We start from the raw sequence: 23,484 nt of genomic DNA, 5'->3' as shown, positions 1-23,484 counted from the left end.
ATTTCTTTGAAAAAAACTTTATTGAGGATGTTAAAATTTTAATTATGGAAGAACAAGTACGGAAGAAATCAGAATCATAGAACAATGACCTGTTGTGTCTGTACTGGCTCTTTGAGAAAGTTACCCAATTAATCCCACACTACCGTGATCTTATTTCATATGTTGCATTTTTCCCCTTTCCAAGTATCAGTTTGAAAGGTAGCATTAAATCTGCTTCCACCACTTTTTCAAGCAATGTGTTCCATGTTATAACTACGCATGACATAAAAAAATACTTCTCATTTCCCTTTTGGTTCCTTTGTTAATTTTCTGAAATTTGTGTTCTCTGGTTACCAATAGAACAATTTCCAATCGCCAGCGAAGACAGTTTTATCCTTGCTGCTCTACCATCACCCTCCATCAGATTGAACATCCCTTTTAAACCTACCCTTGCCTTTTCAACACCAAGGAGATGAACCCCAGCTTCTCTAGTCTCTCCACATAACTGAAGTCCTTCATCCCTGGTATCCTCCTAATAAATCTCCTCTATAACCTTGCCAAGACCTTGACATCCTTCCTGAAGTGCAGTGCCCAGATTTGGACACAGCTGAGACCTAAGCAATGGTTCATAAATGTTTGAAGTATTTCCTTGTTTCTGTATTTTTATTTGCTGTGATTCCGGAGAGTCGAAATGCTTTTCCTCTTGTTTACTTACGATTAGGTGTCAGTGATTCTGGGCTCCACTGTCGAACACGCCCAACTGCTGGTTGAATGTAACAGACAGACTCACCGTGATTACTTGTGTGAAACTGGCTCCCTTGATCAAATGACCTCTTTTCTTCACACAATTAGTTCCTAGAGGATTGATGCAGCTATGGTATGGAGAGCTGTGGAAAGCATCCCCTGCAATTTTCAGTAGCTACAATCCTGTAATATAAAAACAAGAGGAGGAGGTTGGGGGGGGGGGGGGGGGTGGTAGTGGGGGTGTCAGTTAGCTCAGTTGGATGGACGGTTGGTCCGTGATGCGGAGCGACGCCAACTCCTGAACCAGCTGAGGTTATTCAGGATGGCCCTGCCTTCTCAAACTTGCCCCTCGCCTGAGGTGTGGTGACCCTCAGGTTAAATCACCACCTGTCAGCGCTCAGCAGGGACAGCAGCCTATAGTTATCTGGGACTGTGGTGAATTTCCATTTTAACATACAAGCATACTGAGTAACCACTTCAAACATCCATTATGCAATTGTCCATTTAAAACTGTTCTTAGCTTGCTTGCAGAGCTTGCAAAGAGCTTGCAGGAGTTCAAAGCAAGAACATTTTAAGAGAGCTGAAGTCCAAAGATGGAAAAGGTCCTCAAGATGTGCAAAGAAAACTACAAGTGGAAACTAGGATGTATCATTAAACTATCAGATGTGAAACATACCTTAAAAAACTGACTGCAGGACAATCGATTCATTTAATGTTTTAAATTAAGTGTGTTCCCTGTAAAATGTAATACCTAAATATAGATTTATGCCTAATCGTCTCTCAGCAGGCCAGCTATGCAATGAGTATACTGATAAATTAATTTTCCAATCTTTTATCATGATTTGAAAATCTTAACTATTGCCAACATTTACTAAAAATGAGGTCATCTATCTTTAGGCACTAATGGGGTGAAATTACACTCTGTGGTATTAGCTTGCAAATAAATGTGTTGATGTGTTTCTATGAAATTCCTTTGCTCGGTCTCTTAGCAAAGACATTAGCTGATTTGTTTTAAACTGTCAGGTTGCGTCTGACATTGCTCATGGTGAGTTGAGTGACATGTTGTTTATGACAGGACTCATACGGCGTGTAACATGGAGGAGGATATAGATGCAAACGCACTGTGGCCATTCTCCCCTGGTGATGTACGAACGTTCTATGCACAGAGCTGACCTCATACAATGAAGTGACATTGTTTAATTTAAATATTTATTGGTGCAAGTACATGATGTGCAATGCTCAACATCCAGCACCATCAGATTTTAACAGACATTTACGACTTACAACACAGACTACACTGAGAGACTCTGCCGTCGCACCTCTCTCACACTACTCAACCACCTCGTACACCAGCTCTCCAGCAGACACCGCGACCTGGAAATCGCGATAGAGTCCATATCACAACTTGCGCTCAGGACGCAGCAGACCAGCTGCGGGACACCGCCAAGCAGACGAGATAATGGTACTACACCACCTGTATGCACACCAAGAACAGGAAGTTTGGGAAACTCGGCATCATCACCAGCAGCAACCAAACCTCCCCCGTACCACAGCAGAAACAATACAGGGAAATCTATTGACAACTTGTCGGACTACACCCTTCAACCAGATGAAATCGAAGTCCTCAGCAGAGGGCTCAATTTCTGCACCACCACCAAAATGGACCTCATCAGTCTCACGGCAGACACGGAGGAATTGATCAGGCAAATGAGGCTCCGGCAGTTCTTCTACAGACCCCAAGAGGCCTACAGCGAACCCAATGAGACAATCTCATTGATTGATCTGCGGTGCAGCAACTGAAGAGGAAAGAGTCGCATTGGTCCCCTCCGGAAGGTCACTGCCCTAGACTTGGCACATGTGCTCAAGTCGTCAGGAGTCGCGTCAATGCCAGATTCATCAGTTGCATTCACAAGGCAGCCCCGAACCTCACCCAAGCACAATGCAACGCCATCCGCGCTCTCAAGACCAACCGCAACATTATCATTAAACCAGCAGACAAAGGAGGGGCCATCGTCATACTGAACAGAATGGACTCCTGCAAAGAAGTGTACCGACAACTCAACAATCAGGAACATTACAGAGAGTTACCTGCAGATTCGACCAAAGAACACACCCGCCAACTCAACAGACTGACAAGACCTTTGATCCAGACTTTCAGAGCACCCAAGTGCTCTCATCCCACGTACTGCCCGCATTGGAGATCTCTATTGCCTCCTGAAAATGCACAAGGCCCCCTATCGTATCAGGCAATGGGACCCTGTGTGAGAACCTCTCTGGCTACATCGAGGGCAACCTGAAACCCATCGTACAAGGAACCCCCAGCTTCTCTCGTGACACTACGGACTTTTTACAGAAACTCAGCACCCATGGACCAGTTAAACCAGGAACATTCCTTGTCACAATGGATGTCTCGGCACTTTACACCACCATCCCCCATGACGGCGGCATTGCAGCAACAGCCTCAGTACTCAACACCGGCAACTACCAATCTCCAGATGCAATTCTGCAACTCATCCACTTTATCCTGGATCACAACGTCTTCACCTTCGACAACAAGTTCTTCATCCAGACATACGGAACAGTCATGGGAACCAAATTCGCACCTCAATATGCCATCATCTTCATGCACAAGTTTGAACAAGACCTCTTCACCGCATAGGACTTTCTACTAATGCTATACACCAGCTACACGATTACATTTTTTTCTTTGGACCCACAGTGTAGAATCACTGAAGCGACTACAAAATGACATCAATAAGTTCCATCCCACCATCAGACTCACCATGGACTACTCTCCAGAATCGGTTGCATTCTTGGAAACACGCATCTCAACTAAGGACGGCCACCTCAACACTTTGGAGGAATGTTTGCTTCCAGTCAGTCAAGGGCATTCAGCCTCTGATCTTCGTGTAAGCGTTCTCCAAGATGGCCTTCAGGATGCACGACAATGCAGAATTGCCGAGCAGGAACTGCTAGCCAAGTTCTGCAAGCATAAGTTTGCCTCAACCAGGATCTTGGATTCATGTCTCACCATATTTAACACCCCACCATCTGGCCTGGGTTTGTGAAATCCTACCAACTGTCCTGGCTTGAGACGATTCACACCTCTTTAACCTATAATTATCCCTCTCTTCAGTTGCACCATTTGCACCTGTAAAGACTTAATTACCTGCAAAGACTCGCATTCAAAGTATCATCTTGCATCATTGGCTTTGTCTATATATGCTGTGTATGTGTAACCTGCCTCTTCAATCGCCTGATGAGGAGCTACGCTCCGAAAGCTCATGATTCCAAATAAACTTGTTGGACTTTAACGTGGTGTTTGTTGTAAGACTTTTTACTGTGCCCACCTCAGTCCAATGCCGGCATCTCCACAACAGACATGTAATCACTCCTAAAAGAGAACTGGCTACAGGTTTCTGAAATAGAAGGAAGAGGCATAGACAGGATTTGTTCTTTAGAGGTGTTTCTGCAGGGGGTGCTACAGAGAAGGGAAGTGGTCTTTTTGTGATGGAAGGGAACTCACCTGTACAGGTAAAAAGGCCTGAATGGAGGTTGCTGACTGATCAGATGTTATGTCAGCCCTGGCCAGATATTGGGAACAGGTGGGCAATGAGTCTACTGGATGAGGTAACATTGCCAAGATTAGTGTGTTCGCACTTGGCTTAATTTAGCAATGTTTCCTCACAAGGCATCATAATTGAATTTAATTGTAAGTTCAGTTCAGTGCAGCATTACTTAGGAATAAAAGAACATCACTCTGCAACATACCATTTCTACATATCCATATTTTACCAGCACCTTCTCTGTTGTTGTGATTACAATGTCTTGTGCGAGGAGCAACCACAAGGCTCACATAATCACACAATTTGGTCAGTGACTGGACCCTTGTGTGACACACATTTCCTTTTATACTATGCCAACATATGGCCCGTTTCTATCTTCTTGTGGAAGACCATATGCAACTACCATGTATTCATATAGATGTGGATAAGGTCTTCTAATCTAAGCTATAAGCATTATTTTCTTCCATCGAGAAGGCCCAGGAGATTGGAGGCATGGAGACAATAGAAGAATAAAGTCAGTGTTTGCAAACCTCTCTGACTCAGAAATTAACACCACCCCTGGGATTTTCATTCTTCATCTCATTACTCATCCACTCCTTTGTATACAGGCATACTCAACAGCTCTTAACAAGGAATTCTTGGTCTGAGATTTAAAACGCATGTGTGTGAAATATATAAATATCAGTGGGAGCTATTGTTACACTTTAATAGAATTTACAGGGCAGAAGGAGGCCATTCGGCCCATTGAGTCTGCACCGTCCATTACATTGCTGATGAAGGGAAGTCAAAACATTTAAAATTTACAAGTGAACTGAACAGAAACAGTGAGGGTCACAACAACAGGTCAAAGGAGGTAGAAATTCAAATGATAAGAAGAGTGCCAATGAAAAACTGAGGGAAAGGATTTCAAACTTTCAGTTGAAAGAGATCTTTAGCTGGGGATAGAGCAAGAAATATACAGAGGCCGGCAATGAATGAAAAGTGCATATTAAAAAGGAAAAGGTATCACAATGCTCTTGAACTGGCAAAGAAACTACACTAGCAGCGGGTCTGGCAATTGGGGCGACTGAACTCCACCATTTTATTAAAACAAATCTATGCATTAATTTTAAAGATATTGCATTGGCTATTTGATTTGTTAGTTAGCCAGCACAAGTGAAATGAAAATGAAAGGGCCAATCAGCTCGTAACTTCATTAGCAGAAAATCAGCAACGTTATTTTCTCTTGTCATTCCTGCCAATAGAATGGGCCAGGACATTAAAGCTGGCTATTGTCCAAGGTTATAACTTTTTTTTAAAATTTAGAGTGCCCAATTCTTTTTTTCCAATTAAAGGGGCAATTTAGCATGGCCACCTACCCTGCACATCTTTGGTTTGTGGGGACGAAACCCACGCAGACACGGGGAGAATGTGCAAACTCCACACGGACAGTGACCCTGAGCCGGGATCAAACCTGGGACCTCGGTGCCGTGAGGCAGCAGGGCTAACCCACTACGCCACAGTGTTGCCCTCTAAGGTTATAACTTAATACATGTCGAGTAAGGGTAAAAGTTTATCCAGATTGCTAACTATTTCTTCATACTAACCGATGCAACCTTCATTTGCTTTTTACATTTTTATCAGTGGCAGAAGTGACAAATAGGGAAGGTGCAATGGACTATGAAGCTTTTTATCAACAACTTCTGAGCAACATTACAAGGTCACATTACCAATCTCCCTGAAATTCAGTAACGCAAACCATGAGGCTGTTTAAGAATCTAGGACACTTTTTTATTTGTTCATGGGTCTTGGGCACCGCAGACTGTATCAGCATTTATTGCCCATTCCTAATTGCCCATGACGGGGCAGTTAAGAGTCAACCACATTGCTATGGGTCTGGAGTCCAGACCAGGTAAGATTGGCAAGTTTCTTTCCCTAAAGGACGTTAGTGAACCTATGGTTTCATGGTCATCATTAGAATTTATAATTCCAGATATTTTATTGAGTTCAAATTCCATCACCTGCCATGGTGGGATTTGAACCCGGGTCCCCAAATCATTACTGTGGGTCTCTGGATTATTAGTCCAGTGACAATACCACTATGCCTCCTCCTCCCCTCAACCCACCAGCTGCACATCCTGGTGAGGCTCCAGGGGCATAACTAGGCAGGAGGCAGAGATTTGGAGATAATGGCCTCAGTTGTTTTAAATGCGTTGAGGCGGTGACAAGGTACATTACAAGGTCACATTACCATTCCCTCTACAATTCAGCAACGCAAACCATAAGCTTGAGCTAATGCCATGATCACTTATGCAGGCAGGTAGACCTTTTTTTTTAATAAACATTTTATTGAGGTATTTTTGGTATTATAACAACAACAAAATAAACGTTTTACATGAAACTATAAACATGGTGCAAAAGCCGTCTCCCTCCCTTACAAGTCCCACCTTTATAACCCCCTACTCTAAGCTAAACTAACCCCCCCCCCCCCCCCCTTCTGCTGATGATTAATTTTCCGCGAAGAAGTCGACAAACTGTTGCCACCTCCAGGCGAACACTAACAGTGACCCTCTCAAGGCGAACTTGATTTTCTCCAAACGTCGAAAACTAGCCTTGCCCGATAGCCAGGTTTCCGACTTCGGGGGCTTTGAGTCCCTCCAAGCTAATAGTATCCACCTCCGGGCTATCAGGGAAGCAAAGGCCAGAACATCTGCCTCTTTCTCCTCCTGGATTCCCGGGTCTTCCGACATCCCGAAAATCGCCACCTCTGGACTCAGTGCCACCCTTGTTTTTAACACCGTGGACATCTGCAAACCCCTGCCCAAATCCCCGAAGCTTCAGACATGCCCAGAACATGTGGATATGGTTCACTGGTCCTCCCGCACATTTTGCACACCTGTCTCTAACCCAAAGTATCTGCTCATCCGGGCCGCTGTCATATGAGCCCGGTGAACGACCTTGAATTGTACCAGGCTGAGCTTGGCACATATTGCTGATGCGTTGACTCTACTCAACGCGTCCACCCATAGACCATCCTCCATCTCTCCCTCCCACTTGCGCCTCAGCTCCTCGGTATGCGTCTCCTCTGACCCCATAAGTTCCTTGTAAATGTCAGAGACGCTCCCTTCTCCTACCCACGCTCTGGAAACTGAATGTCCTGAATGCCACTTAGCGGTAGGAGTGGGAAGGTTGACACCTGTTGACGTAGGAAGTCCCACACCTGCAAATACCTGAATTTGTTTCCCCTTGCCAAGCCAAACTTCTCCTCCAGCACCCTCATACTTGAAAAGCTCCCCTCTATAAACATATCCCCCACCCTCTCATTCCCTGCTCTCCGCCATATCCGGAACCTCCCCAACCATACTTCCTGGGGTAAACCGGTGATTATTACAGATTGGGGACCAGACCAATGCTCCCTCTGCTCCCACATGTCTCCTCCGTTGCCCCCAGACTCTCAGGGCCGCCACCACCACGGGGCAGGTGGAGTACCCTGCCGGCGGGAACGGCAGAGGCGCAGTTACCAACGCCCCCAGACTGGTGCCCTTGCATGAAGCCACCTCCATAAGCTCCCATGCTGACCCCTCCCACACCACCCACTTCCTGATCATAGCTATATTCGCTGCCCAGTAATGGTTACTAAAATTTGGCAGCGCCAGCCTGCCCTCTCCCCGACTCCGCTCAAGCATTGCCTTCCTTACCCGTGGGGTCTTGCCCGCCCAAACAAAGCCAGTGATCACTTTGTTGACCCGTTTAAAAAAGGACTGTGGAATAAAGATGGGGAAACATTGAAACACAAACAGGAATCTCAGGAGGACCGTCATCTTCACCGTCTGCACCCTCCCAGCTAATGACAACGGGAGCGCGTCCCATCTCCGAAAATCGTCCTTCATTTGGTCTACTAGTCGGGCCAGATTTAAGTTATGCAGCCGGTCCCATTCCCGCGCCACTTGAATTCCTAGGTACCTAAAGTTTCCTCCTACTAATCTAAACGCCAGCTCCCCCAATCGCCTCTCCTGTCCCCTCGCCTGGACCGCAAACATCTCACTTTTCCCCATATTTAGCTTATACCCTAAAAACCGGCCAAATTGCCCTAGAATCCTCATGATTTCTTCCATCCCCTCTATTGGGTCCGATACATACAGAAGCAGGTCGTCTGCATAGAGCGAAACTCTGTGCTCCCCCCACCCCCGGACCAGCCCCTTACAGCCCCTTGAGGCTCTCAGAGCAATTGCCACCAGATCTATAGCTGGCGCGAACAACAGTGGGGAGAGGGGCATCCCTGTAGGCAGGTAGATCTTGACTTGATGCGATGGTGTCTAATGTGTGATATTGAGTCATTTTATCTTTCTCTCACTTTGTATTTACATTGACTTCTGTCGGCACTCCGGCCCTCAATACCTCCTCCTGCCACCTTAGTGTTGCTAAATTCCCTGGGAATGCCTGACTGACTCTGGTGTTCTGCATGCCTTAGAATATTTTGCAATGTGTTGTGGATGTGGACTCATCCCACTCAACCATTTCCACAATATCCATGGAGATCGGCATCATTGCCTTCACATAACATTAATGCCCACTAATCATAGCTCTTTTTGGCCATGCTTGATTTTGGGATCTGGATAATTGTTTCTCCATCTTTTGTGGAGAACTGGCACTTTGCCTTCCTTTCACCCCCAGACCCTAATTCTCAATCATGCCTCGTGCTTTTACCTTTTAAAAAAAATAATAATTTACAGGATGTGGGCATCACTGGTTGGGCCAAAATTTCAGAGGGCATTTGAGAGTCAATTACATGGCTGTGGAGCTGGAATCATGTGGCCAGACGAAGTAGGAACGGCAGATTTCCTTCCATTAAAGGGCATTAATGAACCAGTTTGTAGTTCTCTGTCAGTGATTGTGTGCTACATTTTCCTTTATGGATAAATCTTGAAAGAAGAAAAACGTACACATATAAATACCAGATGGACCTATGATCATATCCTTTGGACCCCTTTGCCCTAAGTGCTATATCAACTGCTTCTTGAAAACATATTTTTGCCTCAACTACCTCCTGTGGTAATGAATTCCACAGGCTCACCACTCCCTGGATAAAGAAATTTCTCCTCATCTCTCTCCTAAATGGTCTACCCCATATCCTCAGACTGTGACCCCTGGTTCTGGACACATTCACCATCCGGATCACCCTCCTGCACCTGCCCTGTCTACTCCTATTACTATTTTATAGGTTTCTATAAGATTCCCCCTCATTCTTCTGAACTCCAGTGAATACAATCCTAACCGATTCAATCTCTCCTCATAGATCAGTCCCGCCATCCCAGGAATCAGTCTGGCAAACCTTCTCTGAACTCCCTCGAGAGCAAGAATATCCTTCCCCAGATAAGGAGACCAAAACTGCACACAATACTCCAAGTGTGGCCTCACCAAGGCCCTATATAATTGCAGCAAGATGTTGATGTATGTATAATTATTGAGCAGGACACTGGGGAGAACTCCCCATTTCTTCTTCAAAATAACACCATGGAATGTGAATTCTGGACGGTTGAAGGAATGTGAATGTATCATGGAAACTTTTTTGCCCCCTTTTGAGTTAATTACTCCCATGATGATGCAAAGTAAGGGCAGATTGCATTTTGGGTGGTATCTCAAAATGCATGAAAGCACATGGTGGCCCCTTTGGCAATCTGTCTGAATTTCTTCAGATGCATTTGTAGGAGGCTTTGTGAGAGTGACTGTGAGTTCAAATGATTCTTCACTGCTTACAGAGATTGCCTTCACATACGAGAGTTCTGAGAGTGTTATGAATTCAATAAAATGTATTAAATATTTGATTTTGGTTGCAGAGGATTTCCGATCTTGCCATGAGAAATATAAGTTAACATTGAAAGAACGATGAAATTGCTTTATTTATCACAGCAGGAGGACTACATTTCCCTATCAGAGGATTTGGAGATGCAACCATCAGCTGGCCTCTCAGGACAATAGTTGACAAAGACATCAACCAGTTTTCCAATGAAGTCTCAAGTTATAAATGGCCATTTGTCCTCAAGTAATATCCAAAAGGAGATTAGCTAAATGTCTTAAAACATGTAATGTTGCAAAATAAAGACATTAGATGCATATTGGTCATTGTTGAGCATATATTGTCATGCTATATACAGCTTCTACCTTAGTAGTGTGGCATAGCTCTCTGCCTCAGCTTTTACTCATATGTAATCAGTTTTGTCAGACAGGAAGATATTCTTAAATGCAGGATAATCAGTTGGGGGACATTCACAAAAGGTATTGAGTATCATTCAATGTAATGGAAAACTACAGCCATGAGCTGAATTGGAACTCTGCACTTTCCCCATGACCCATTTATCAGCTCCAATGGGGAAGTATCTTGTAGGACGATGCCTAACCTTCCTCCGCTCAGGAACAGGAACGTTCCTTGGATACTCCTGCGCTATTACCATCTTGAAAAATGAAAATGAAAATCGCTTATTGTCACGAGTAGGCTTCAATGAAGTTACTGTGAAAAGCCCCTAGTCGCCACATTCCGGCGCCTGTTCGGGGAGGCTGGTACGGGAATCTTCATTCTGTTTCCATTCGTGCTCCTGAAGCCGAATTCCTCCTTCAAAAGTGAATTTGTGGGGTGTACAGCAATGGTGCCTACCTTGGCCACGGGGGTCGGTGGGGCGGGGGGGGGGGGGGGGGGGCAGTATTGTCCTGTGGTATATAAAATCTGTCCATTTTGCAAATCCGAAAGGACTCCCGAGCAAGCAAGAGGTTTATTCATAACACTTATCTACTTAGATTCACTTTCCGGAGTCCCCAAAACGGATTCCAGCAAGATAAAATGCCCCAGATTGGAGAAGACTACATTTGACTTGAGAACCAGCTCATGGTATAATTCGGTGTAATTCTGTTTCTTTGATCAACTTAGGCCAATAAATTTGACAGATGCTCACGTCGTCCAGATAATGATAATTCCATTCCAAAGTGAGTTCAGTATCATGAAATTCGGAAACGTGATTGTTTGAAGTCTGATATTTGCCTTTAAATTGGGTATCGGGAATTTCAGCCAATATGGCACCACGGGTTTGGCTAATCCTTAAACTAATGGTTGAATTTAGCTTGGCGTTGCAGTCTAGGATATCATCCATTGGCAAATTCCCATCAGGGTGAATCATGTCTGGAGTGTCATTATCTGGAGAGCTCTCTTCTTATTCAGCAGGAATAAGAATACGCCAGGATTTGGCAGGTCCGGAATGAATGGGATTTTATTCGAAGAGTGGAAATCAAGCGTCATGGGGAAGCATTTGCTTAATGGACTGTGAGCAGAAACCAGTAAAGCGTTAGCACCATGTATTGTCCTCAAAAAGAGGAGAAAGGTTGGACAGGGCTCTGGAGTTTTCAAGGCAGAACCTTGGAGGGTGATGATTGCAAATGTAGGTAAGCTGACGTTCAAAGAGACACAACCGGTTTAGAAGAAAACTGAGTGTTTCTAGTTGGATTTATGTTGAACGTCTATTCTAGGTTTGAAGACCAAGTCGCAGAGCAATATACATGAACAATGCAAACAGCAGCAACAATCATTGACATGTAGTGATCCATATAGAGACAGGAATGTTGGAACCAAACCGTGCACCCGTGGCATCAAGCAAAGGCTGACACTGTTCACGGTCCTTCAACCCTTGAGTAGGAGCTTACCGAGTGACCGAGACTATTTTAATACCATTCTCCCCCTCGTGTACGTGTTTTTCCTGTTCTAAAAAAAATGGAATTCTTGAGTAGGGCGAATGAGCAATTTTAACCGAATCTCGAGTATGAGATGATTTGAAAATCGAGGTAGAGAAGGAAGCAGTAGCGGGGCAAGGGCGAAGAAAACTGACCCCCAGGTACAAGCACTGACGCATCTGGACGGCTATGGGCAATAAAGTCCAGCTGCTGTAGCCCCAATATGGTATTCCCCAAGGCCAGACTCCTACAGAAGGATCATTTAGATCCGAAACGTTAGCTCTGTTTCTCTCTGCACAGTTGATATTAGACCTGCTGAGTTTATCAAGCATTTTCCGTTTTTGTTAAGATAGTGAAAAAATGTTCAGTCTAACTCCAACCAAACGAACAGACTGGCGCGCTTCCAGCATTCCCAGTGAGAACCCCAGTCAGCGTGGCTAGGAGTTCCACTCAGTCTCAGGGAGCTCAACTTCGTATCGTTCGCACATTCGGAGAAACTTGCGGAAATGATTTGTCATCGGCGTAAGTTTGCCGTTGACTAAGGGGCTATTGAGGAAGTAATCGGCATTCCAAATTCGCGGTGCCTGATCCAAAAGTAGTAATTGAATGAGTTACTTGTTGCGGAGTTGCGCACAGACCCTTTATAACAAATGTATTTGATTGTGGACCAAATGTCACACAGCACGTTTAGGCAAGTGCTGGATCTGGTTCGAAATGTTCGGGCAATACCGAGGTGAGTTTTCACAAGTGCTGCCGTGGTCTCTCCAGCAGGAGTATAGCATTGCACCAATTCGGAGTAATATTGTGAAAGTGTGTTCAAAACCATTCACTGATAACTTCTAATCTCCGGGAACAAGAATGATAACCGAATTAAAATATTAAAGAATATTGTCAGCATTGTTTAAACACCCAATACTACTTCATTAGCAACTGAACTTTTACCTATCGTGATTATATTTCAAGTATTGCAAATGTCAAATCTCCGAACGTTACATCTTCCCGCGCTTGCAAACGCTTAAATTTCCCATTGTCTTGTAAGTTACCGAAATCCAATGTCTGGCCTGTGAGACGGTTGCCAGAAAAAAGGTCAGTAACGACCCCGAAAGATAATGTAGGGTCCATTCGCTGAAATTAATCGCAAATCATCTTTGCTTCGTTTGTGGTCAGGCTGTATGTAGAGAGAGAGAGAGAGAGGGGAAGGGGAGAGGGGGGAGCGGGTCGCATCGAGCTGGTTAGCTCCATAACGAGTTACACCAGGGCAATACACCTTTGCAAAAGCTTCGTCCCCATTTGAAACAGGAACTGTATGAAACCTCTTTAGCACATGACGTCTGCCCGGTTCCGAAGCGAGCGCTACATTTCGACTTCCTTCCAAGAGCTCTCACCAGCTATTTGTTATCTCAACGATGATTGCATGTGTTTACCTTCACTTAGACTAGCTGTGTCGAATTAATGGGGCCTTCATTCCCCACGATTAATTTATATTAAAAACAGAGCTTCCCCCAGAGCTTTATGTAACCACCCCATTTCCTTCTCTGAAGGGTCATCTCACATTCTGCCCAAATAATGGAATCATTATCCGCATCCTGCAGCGGCACAGATCTTAAGTACTAGTCAAGGAGAAGCAAACAGAAACAATCCGTGCCATTTACTTAATGGATAACTTGAGCAAACGGCTGGCCCTGTTCAATCTAACCCCACGGCGTCCGGGAAGCGCTTTAATGGGGGCGGTCAATATTGTTCTCAGAAAGACTGGAAGTGGATAGCACTCGACCTGTCAGCACCGCGGAGAGCTCACCCAGCGAGTCCACTCGAAGCACCAGCCTCGCCTCTCACTTCTAGCCGACAAGTAGCAGAGCTCCCTTCATCTCACTCTAATTTACGAGCGGTTATTTCTGTATGACTGAGCTCAGCTGTGAGGAAGCTCAGAGCCGCTAATGGATTGCTCAAATGACGTAAGGCGCACTTGCTAGTTCAAACGCATTATGACACGATTGTTATTCATGGGTAAGAAACTGGAAGCGATGGCAAAATAAGTCGTTTCCTTGCCTTAATTGTGAGTGTATCCAGATCAATCAACTTCGCCCCCTCTATAGTTCGAATATAATAGTTATACCAATAAAGTGCAATGATGAGTGATTTCTTCCCTCTACAGTCTACACAACCCTATTCATGGCCCTGAAACTATGGCAAATAGTTTGGAGGAACTTCAGTTCTACAGGAACTGTTCAAGGTGCAGAGTTTTGATACATTGAGTGGATGGTAGTTAATGTCAGATTGAGAAAAGGCGCAAGATGAAAGTGGAAAGCTATGCTCTGCGTCTGAAGTGATACAACATACACGAAAATAAAATGCCTAAGTGCGAATCCATGTTCAAATGCTTCTAAAGGTCTCCAAGTCACATTTAATTGTGAAATATCGCTCTGTTTCGATTTACCCACTGTAAACTCGCTTTCTTAGGCGCACGTTTGGAATGGCCAGTTTTATAGCATCCACCGCAGTGGGGACACTCGCACTGGTCAAACATCAGAAACTGACAGGTGCTTTGCCTTTCCGCGCCAGACTGGAACTGCTGCCATTGGGATTGTATGATTGGACGTACAAGTACCCCGATATCCTGACTGAAATGCGTCTGCACTTTTAAAACGGGACACCCAAAAATGCGACCATGTTTAAAAAAAGCACCCCCCCCCCCCGCCCCGTAGCATCAGCACCATTTCCAATATGTAACTGCCAGGAAGAAGATACAGCACATAGAGCAGGGAACGCATTGTCAGCATTTCATAAATGTTTGCTTTATAAAGAAGAGCCGCGATTTCTCTAGACCAATTCCCTATTCGATGAGAAGTATAAGGGAATCGGTGAAGCTTGTGTTACAACCGCTCATGTACCAATGTCCTGCCAATTCGGTGCGGCAGATTCGCGCGGATGCGGTGCGCGGATGCAGCAGCCAGATGTCGCTCTGCACTAACTGACCAACCTCCACTTTCTTTGCCGACCAAGCAGATCCCCCCGCGCCCCCCCCCCCCCCCCCCCGTTGGCATTTAGAAGTCAACGTAATGTTACATTTTTAGTAACCATAAAACGCTAATTGATCGAGACGATTCTCCAGACTGTTCATTAATCGTCTGATTTGCCTTACGTGAAATGACCTCAGTGGGAGCCCAGCCGGGATTGAGCGCCTCACGTGGACCTGTAACTTTGTGAATGAAGCACAGCCGAGCAGGGGGAGGAGAAGGGGGGCAGCCGCCGCCAGCCCCCAGCCCAGCCCCTGCGCTCATTGGCACACTGCCCCCGGCTTCAGATTTATGATTGGCAGCTTGTTGACGATCTTACACCCACTCACTGAACACACACACACTCAGAGCCGGCGACGCTGGATATAAAAAGGATGGGCGGCGGGCAGGAGACGGCACCAGAGTTTTAAAACAACCACAAAAAAAGCCGAGTCAAAGAAGAAACTTGCCTCCTCGCGGAAAACAAAAAGAAAAGTGAGTCTGAAGGTAAGAGAGAGCGTTTTGACAAATGTGCAAACGCTGTTTTGTCCGCGCTACTTCGCTCTGCTGCCTTTCCCTTGCACTTTTTTTGCAATTGCGTCGTAAACTTTGGTGTGTTTTAAGTAATCCGTTTGGAAAGCAATCTCTCTCAATCCATTTTTGCGAGTTTATAACCAGAGATTTGCAGGTGACTGGCTGGATGTCAGCATGCCCGCCACATTAACTTTTGTTCATCAATGTCAAAATTCAAAATTTATAATGTAGCCAATACCAGACCTGACCAGAGCGTCTGATTTTTTTAAATTTCTAGCTTAAGATGTGCTTTATTTGCGCCTTTCAACAGTACTTTAGCATCGCTTGGAAATTATTTGGATGACCGTGTTTCATATAAAGCTAACCTACAAATCACCATTGCCTGCATCAGATTTAGCAAACGTCAAAAAAACACGTTTTGCGAGGTTTATTTACACAGGCTTGAAAAACATTTTTTTGCAGGAACATATTGTATTGATTTTCCCACTGATGCTTCCACGCCCCGCTTTCCTTCAGCTGTTTTGCTTCGGTCAGGAATTTTAAGCGTGCCGTTTGGAGTTCTGAAGCTGGCAGAAAGGTAGTCACCCTGGAGACCAGCATGGCTGAAACTGGGAGGCTAGATTGTCCATTCTGAGTAAATCATTCCACCAATATTCCAGGATTATAGCGGTGCCATTATTTGGCGGAACTTTTAGCTCCTTGCAGCGAGTTTTAATACCATCAGCGGCATTGATAATCCATGACACAATCCATCCTTTAACTGGGTAGTTGCAGTGCTGTCAAGTTTCATCAATTGAGCGATAATTCTTGCATCTTTCGGTCCAGTTTTTGACTTTGTCGAGTTTGGTGAACCGCAAAGTGCCTTTTTTCTGTTTAGTTTTTTGTTGTTGTCTCTATCTAAATATTTAATTCATTTGTTAATTGAGTTGGGTACCACATCATAATTTTTAGCCGGGAAAGAGTAGGAAACGACCAAGCGTAATTTGCCTGGAGTAATGCTATGTGCCTCCGAGTGGCGCTCTCGAGTGACATTTTTTCGAAAGGTGCTTTGCAATGGAATACAGATGGATTGGGTAAAATCTTGTCTTTGTCTTTCCCTCAGAAACATGGTTCTGCTGAAGATCTCCGCTTTCCTTGTGGTCTATGCTGTTTTTGTATGTCAGATAAACAGCTCCCACGCAGTCCCCCTCAGGTAGGCAGCGGGAATACAGTATTCTGCATTTTCCCTTGTACATAGTTTCGGTCGGGTTTCTATTGGGGGAATGACATCGGGTTTTTATATATAGCCGCCACGTTTCATCTTGGCAACTTCGTGTTGGCTGAAATGTGGTCAGATCAGTAAAGTCCAGCACCATCCGAAACACGTGAGAGATGAAATCGGAAGGAAGCGAAGGTTAATCGCCGGTTCGGGTTCACTTTGAGGATTGTTTTAGATATTTTCACATTGACACAGTAATGTTTCACTGCTTTTATCCGTGTGCCATGTCACAAGGCAGAAAACAACATAGGAGATAGAATTTTCAAGACATCGAGTCAGGTAGAGGTGGAAAAGGGAAATTTAAAAGAGAACTCAAAATATCCAGGTTTATTAAATGGTTGGCTGTAATTGGGATTATTGTCAAATATGGCGCGCACAATTACTTTGGTGCTCAAGTTTAGCGGGAGAGAGGTCGCATTTATGTGGAATTTCACAGCGCCTGTTAGGTACTTTCGATCACTATCAGAATTTTGGGAGCAGCAAAATCCAATGCGATTCACTTAGCAATGAGTTTAATAACCAGATAATCTGTTTTCAGTGATGTAGATTGAATGATTTTCTAAATCCACATGAAGACAGGGAGGGAAGGAGAGGGTATGTCACAGTGGAAAGACAGTAGTATGTCCTGAAGTGCATTATTCCTGCAGTGGAATGACAGTCTGGATTGTGCACTTAAATCCCTGGAATGAAGCTGGAACGCTGAGTCTGCTGGGCCAGTGCTCCACCAGTGAGCCAAGACTGACTTTAACAGTAATCCATCAAACACTGGCTAGTAGCAGAACCGGTGCAACATGAACAAATCTGGTTTCTTGCCGCGATTTTTAAATGGTCAGGGTGACAATGACAGGGTCGCACTCCCCCGTCACACTGTTATCAGTTAGGTTTGCACCAAAGTCCAGGTTTTTATACTCCGGCAACAATAGAATGGCAACGTGGGCGGCCCGGTGGCACAGTGGTTAGCACTGCTGCCTCACAGCGTCAGGGACCTGGCCTTGGGTGACTGTGTGGAGTTTGCACTTTCTCCCTGTGTCTGCGTGGGTCTCCTCCCACAGTCTAAAGATGTGCAGGTTAGGTGGATTGGCCATGATCAATTGCCCCTTAGTGTCCAAAGATGTGCAGGTTAGGTGGGGTTATGGGGATAGGGCGAGGGAGTGGACCCAGAGGGTTGGTGCAGACTGGATGCACTTAAAAGTTCTACATTCTATTCGTTGAATTGCATATAGAGACAAACTCACTGTGAGGTTCTGATTTAGATCTGTGCTGGAGTCATCTTCAGACAGGATGGCGCTCAATGATTACGAAGTTCGACGATTGCTGAATGCGCTAGTGAAGGAGTTCATGCAGATGATGGCCGAGGAACTGGAGCAACAAGTACCCGATGCCAATAGGTAAAGTAATGTGTTAATTAAGATTTGTTTTTGAAAGGGGAAGGGACTCGGTCAGCCTTTATTGTCCATCTCTCCAGAAAATGGCGGTGAACTGTCTTCTTGAACCGCTGCACCCCACATGTGGCGTGGGTACACCCACTGTGCTGTTAGGGAGGGAGTGTCAGCATTTCACTAAAATTCTAGCTATGGTTGAGTGATGTTGTTTGATAAATAACGATTATTATATAATCCAAATAGTGTATTGTCAACTTTGTTCTAAGAGTAGTCACTTCTATCAGCCGATGTTGGTTAGCAAGGATCAGATACATTGCTTTCTCATGTAACAATCGCCGCCAGGTTTTGGTATATAATGTGCAATTAATTTGTTTTCCCGTGACTCAACCAGAACTATCTGACCTAAATCACCACAGTGGGGTTCATTAGATTTTGAGGAAAATCAATAGCTTGTTTTTAATGGAGGATTGTGATCAAAAGGTATGTCTTTAATCAGCGACAACATCTGTTGCAAAGGGAAGTTCAGTTCTATGTCTTAACCTTGCATGGGAGAAATAATGTTGGAGTTAAGTTATGCCTGAGTATGAAACGAATGCTTGACGGGGTGCAACTGTGATGCATGTTCATTAAACATATGAGAGCGGGTTTTGTTTTGGCACTTGGTTCAGAATGCATGAATAGACTTTACAAAAAGTTGTCATTCTAAGTTTGGAGCCGACGAGAAAAGCATGGCCAATCCTTTTTTTTGCAAGTCTCCTGGATACAATACCGGGTATCCAGCATTATACTGTGAATGGTAATTTCTTCAGTACAGATACTTATTGCATGTAACAGTTGCTTGTTTGTTCCATGAGACGGTCAAGTTATGCCTTCACATGGCTCTTAAGTGCATGACCCCGCATGTGTTATTATGAGGTTTCTTTTTGCATGTTTTGCAGCTTGGATAGATCCATTGTCAAACGGTGCACGAGTCTGAGCACTTGTGTGGTGGGAAAGTTGTCCCAGGAGTTGCACAAGTTGCAAACCATCCAACGCACTGATGTAGGAGCGACAACCCCTGGCAAGAAGAGGGGCATTCTCTCGGAACTGGAAAAGGAACGCTATGCAAACTACAGGGAGCCATTTGAAAGCAACTAATCGTTTCCTGTGATGCATGCATATTAAATGCTCGAAGGATAAACAGGCTGATAAAGTGCTATGTTTTTCTTTTCGCCTGAATTTACGACGGAAGAATGCTGGTCATGGACAAAATTAGAATAGCACATTCACCTTAATAAGCAATTGCTTTAGCTTTGAAACTGATTTACTCATAATAGTTTTGCTGCCTTCTGTGGCTATGCAGTGTGTCATTAAATGAATGCTTCTTCGTGCATGACATGGGTCTTTGTTCAATAAACTTATTTTTCTACCTGGAACATTTTTAAAGTTATATTATGTATTCGCCTGACGGTACCCCGATTGATCCAGCAATGTAATGGTTTCACTTTTTGACATTCTGATGAGACGAGAAACTTTAAGTGGCTAATGTTACCAAAGTTAAACGCCGTTTCTGCTCATGTATGTTGAATCGCAACTGAACAATATTTATAAGTAATGGCATTCAGCGGCAAGTTTAAACACACGAGCCTATTTATTTTAATTTTAGACAATTCTAAGGCAAATGACTCATTGCAGTGTTGAACGCTCTGCAGTATTCCGTGTAACCTTCAATTTGACTTAATTAGGGTCACGGCGATGAAAATACATTTAAAAACATTTCTTATCAAGTAAAAAAATATTTTTTTACTTTTAATGCCCCCCCCCCCCCCCCCCCCCCCCAGGTAGGCCGTTTGGCCCACGTCGATCCTCTAGTTGAAGGATCTTCTTCTGCGGCATCAGATCAGATCTTGTCGAGTTGATCAGAGTGGGAGGATTTAAAATTTGAAAGCTCTGGAAATGACAAAAGCACGGCCACGGTAAATTACCAAATGGATCAGATTGCGGACATAGTTGACCACAAGAAATGGACATTACAGCTTGCAATTTCAGACTAGCTGCGGTGTATCCATTTCAACGAGTCTCAATTACATTTTATAATTCAATATTGTCATTATTACCACCACTGTACATACCCGTGTTTTTGTGCGAGGTCATTATTATCTTACTTGTTCCTACATTCGATTCTTTTGTGCCCCTTCGACCCCTCACAGTTATTCAGTGGGAGCCGCTGTCTGGCTTAAGGCCCCAGGTTTGTGGCCAGAAGCCAAGGTTGCTCATGTACAGCACAATGTTAGTAATTATGTAAATCACATGTTAGCACTGAACTATACATGCCGGGCATCTAGCCAATAGTTGAGTGCCTTCCGGTCGTTTACAATGATGCATAACGTATCTAACTCAATAAAGAGGGGATAGAAGATTTGCTTTCCTTAAAGGAAACCCCAAACAAACAGACGACGAAGAAAGGAATAGATGGTATTCTAATAGGGTTAGATGGAACACAGTAGGAGGAGTGAGGTATAAATACCGACATGTTGCTGTCCTGTACAGATTTTATATCGATATAAAAGTTACCATGCAGGGTCTCTTTACCCCGGTTATGCAGATTCCGAGTCTTTCAGCAGCAATGATCTGAAGGGGAAAGCCGGAAAAGGTTAATGTTTCGTCCCCTGGGTGTATGCATTTAAGCTGATGAATACTTTTGTCTCCATCTGTGAAGCAGTGTTCCTCTGGAGAAGCGAGGCTGCAAAACGGCCACCTGCGCGACTCACCGCCTGGCTGACTTCCTCAGCCGGGCCGGAGGCATGGGCAACAGCGACTTCGTCCCGACCGACGTAGGGGCCAACGCCTTCGGAAGGCGAAGGAGAAACGTCCAGATGTAGATTATTCAGGGAACTGGTAATGAGCCGCTTCCCAGCTGTTGGCGAACCTTGTACCCACAGCACCGATATGTGCATGTTCCTGTCTTAATGCGGATGTCAACGGGCAACAAGAAGCAGTTCGCACCTTCCCGCCACACTTACCTGTTGCTCGTTATCTGGTTCCCTCTGATGTTTCAAACTTAATGGATCACCTCAATTGCAGCTTTGCACCTCACCGAGAGTTGTTTTTGCACAGCCTCGGTTTAACAAATGTTAAAAGTTTCTCCAGTATAATTTTTGATTCAATTTTTGATTCCAATCAAAATGCCGCGCTTTGCGGTACGTTGGAGTTGACCGCAGTGTTTGTTTTAAGATGTGTGCTAATCCTGGTGACTATTTATATTGACCCTGACACCCAACCTTCCTAATTTCTAACTGTTAACGTTCAGCTTTATTTACCCATGCCATTTATAACCGTTTCATGGGGCTAGCCATTGTCAAATGGGAGTCAAAATCAATTCTATGAAGCAACTGTTGCATATGTTTGGCGTGGGTAAAGCCAACAATAATTTCAAATGTGCTGACCACACAGGATTACTTTAAATAGCGCCTTCAATACACGTTGCCGATATATTCCACAAAACTCTTGGATTCCTACTCCAATATTCTACATACAATACACAGATGATGATAAATCTGATCTGAAGATAATCCAAAATTGTAACAGTGCTCAATCAGTACAGGTTGTCAAATGAACCGTACCGCTAAACAAGAGCACTCACCTGATGAAGGAGCTACGCTCCGAAAGCTCGTGATTCCAAATAAATTGTTGGACTTTAACCTGGTGTTGTAATACTTCTTACTGTGCTGACCCCACTCCAATGTAGGCATCTCCACATCAAAAGCAGAAAGGGCTGGACAATCTCAGCAAGACGGACATCATCCGTGGAGAGAGAACAGAGCTAACGTTTCAAAACGTCTCTCAGACCCGCTGGTTGTCCAGCATTTTCTGTTTTTGTTTCAGATCCTTGCACCGTAGTAATTTGCTTGTGTATTAGTGTATAGCTAAACTTCTATAATACTGTTAATTACACAAAAAAACTCCCACAAGCTGAAAAGTTTTCGTAAGTGGACACTATTCAGAAAATGCTCCCAAACCTGGTCGTATCCTGCAGAAGAACGCAGTAAATAGTTATAAAGTGCTGAGTCTCTTGTATTTTCTGTGCCCTTCCAGGCAGACAGCGGTCACTGACGAGGCAAAGTTCTTTCACTCCCGATTAGATGTCGCTTGGCTCGCTTCCTTCATAGCAGAGGCACGGAGAACAATGAAGATTGGACATGTTTACCTCGCACCGTCTTCACGTTACAGTCCAGACTCATCCGTTTTGTCCCGATTCCCCATCCTGTTAATCCTCGTTACTATTATGTAAAAGCACTTCCGAAATGTATCGTGCAGCAAAATTGACTTTTACATTGCATTATGTTTTATATCCAATTATATTTGAAATAAAAGTGGTGGTATATATATATATTCTATTATTTAATAACGCTTGGGCACAATGTGCAATGTGACTTCCAGCTCTGTGCTGTTAGAACTTGGTCTCGACAGCACTCTTCAGTATCTCGGGGATATAGTTAAATGTTGCCTCTCAAGGCATGTATGTAATATACTTTGTGTTGTGCCTTGATGTAAAACGCCATAAATTACATGATTGTACAGTATATTAATGACATCTTAAATATTGTATCAATTGTGAAAACCGTAAGATTAAAATATTTTCGATACATTGACGTCGCGATACTTTAATTGGACGGAATCTTGCTTAGACTGAACTTGGAGCCAATGAGGCCGTGTTCCTGTGAGTTAACCTCTCCTGATTGGCTCCTGTAGGCTGCAAATCAGAATTAGCCTTTCATTTTAGACAACCCTCAGTTCCAGTTCAAGCTTTTAAACAAATAAAATGGACGCTAATGACAATGAATTATAACTTAATGTCCATTGGCACATTCCTTTTGTAATACCTAACGCAGAATATTTCCCACCATTCCACCTGGCTCACTGGACTGTGAGGTACACTGCCCATGGTTTTTACTCAGTGAGGTCAATTTTGTTGCCTCAGCTTCAAATGCCTCAGTTTCACATGAAATCACAACCTGCTGCTTGCGCGTTCCATTGGGGATTAGGGTGGGCGGTCCCTACACTTTTCCCTGCTGGCACAGGCACCAGCACTGTTAGAGGGGCAGTTTGTCAAATGTTGAAGTGAGGTTCTGCCTGTCCTCTCAGATATAAAATATCCCAGGGCACTATTTCAAAGAAGAGGAGGGGAATCCCTCAACCAACATCACAAATACTCAAGTCATAGCACATTGCTCTTCATTTCAAAAGTACTTCATTGGCTGTAAATTGCTCTGGGTTTGGGAGGGGGGTGGGTGGCATGGTGTGGAGTGTTGCAGGGGCAGATCAGTAGTTGCGAAATGGGTGTTGGTGGG

At 44.3% G+C, this 23,484-nt stretch overlaps 1 protein-coding gene across 4 annotated transcripts; it reads left to right on the top strand.

The window, feature by feature from the left end:
- The first annotated feature begins 15,256 nt into the window (after positions 1-15,256).
- Positions 15,257-22,779, top strand: calca (calcitonin/calcitonin-related polypeptide, alpha). 4 transcript variants are annotated; one of them, XM_072466417.1, is made up of 5 exons: positions 15,257-15,487; positions 16,617-16,706; positions 18,026-18,160; positions 20,853-21,031; positions 22,229-22,779. In XM_072466417.1, exons 2-4 carry the CDS (start codon positions 16,621-16,623, stop codon positions 21,013-21,015), a joined length of 384 nt encoding a protein of 127 aa, XP_072322518.1. In that variant the 5' UTR covers positions 15,257-15,487; positions 16,617-16,620; the 3' UTR covers positions 21,016-21,031; positions 22,229-22,779. The 4 variants fall into 4 exon arrangements, with proteins under 4 accessions (XP_072322518.1, XP_072322517.1, XP_072322520.1 ...); XM_072466419.1 differs by having other exon boundaries at positions 15,261-15,487; positions 20,856-21,031; XM_072466416.1 differs by lacking the exons at positions 20,853-21,031; positions 22,229-22,779 and adding an exon at positions 19,093-19,569 and having other exon boundaries at positions 15,258-15,475.
- The last annotated feature ends 705 nt before the right edge of the window (positions 22,780-23,484 follow it).

Source organism: Scyliorhinus torazame, chromosome 10 (assembly GCF_047496885.1).
Source record: "Scyliorhinus torazame isolate Kashiwa2021f chromosome 10, sScyTor2.1, whole genome shotgun sequence".
NCBI lineage: Eukaryota > Metazoa > Chordata > Chondrichthyes > Carcharhiniformes > Scyliorhinidae > Scyliorhinus > Scyliorhinus torazame.
This window is presented reverse-complemented; position numbering and strand designations above follow the sequence as displayed.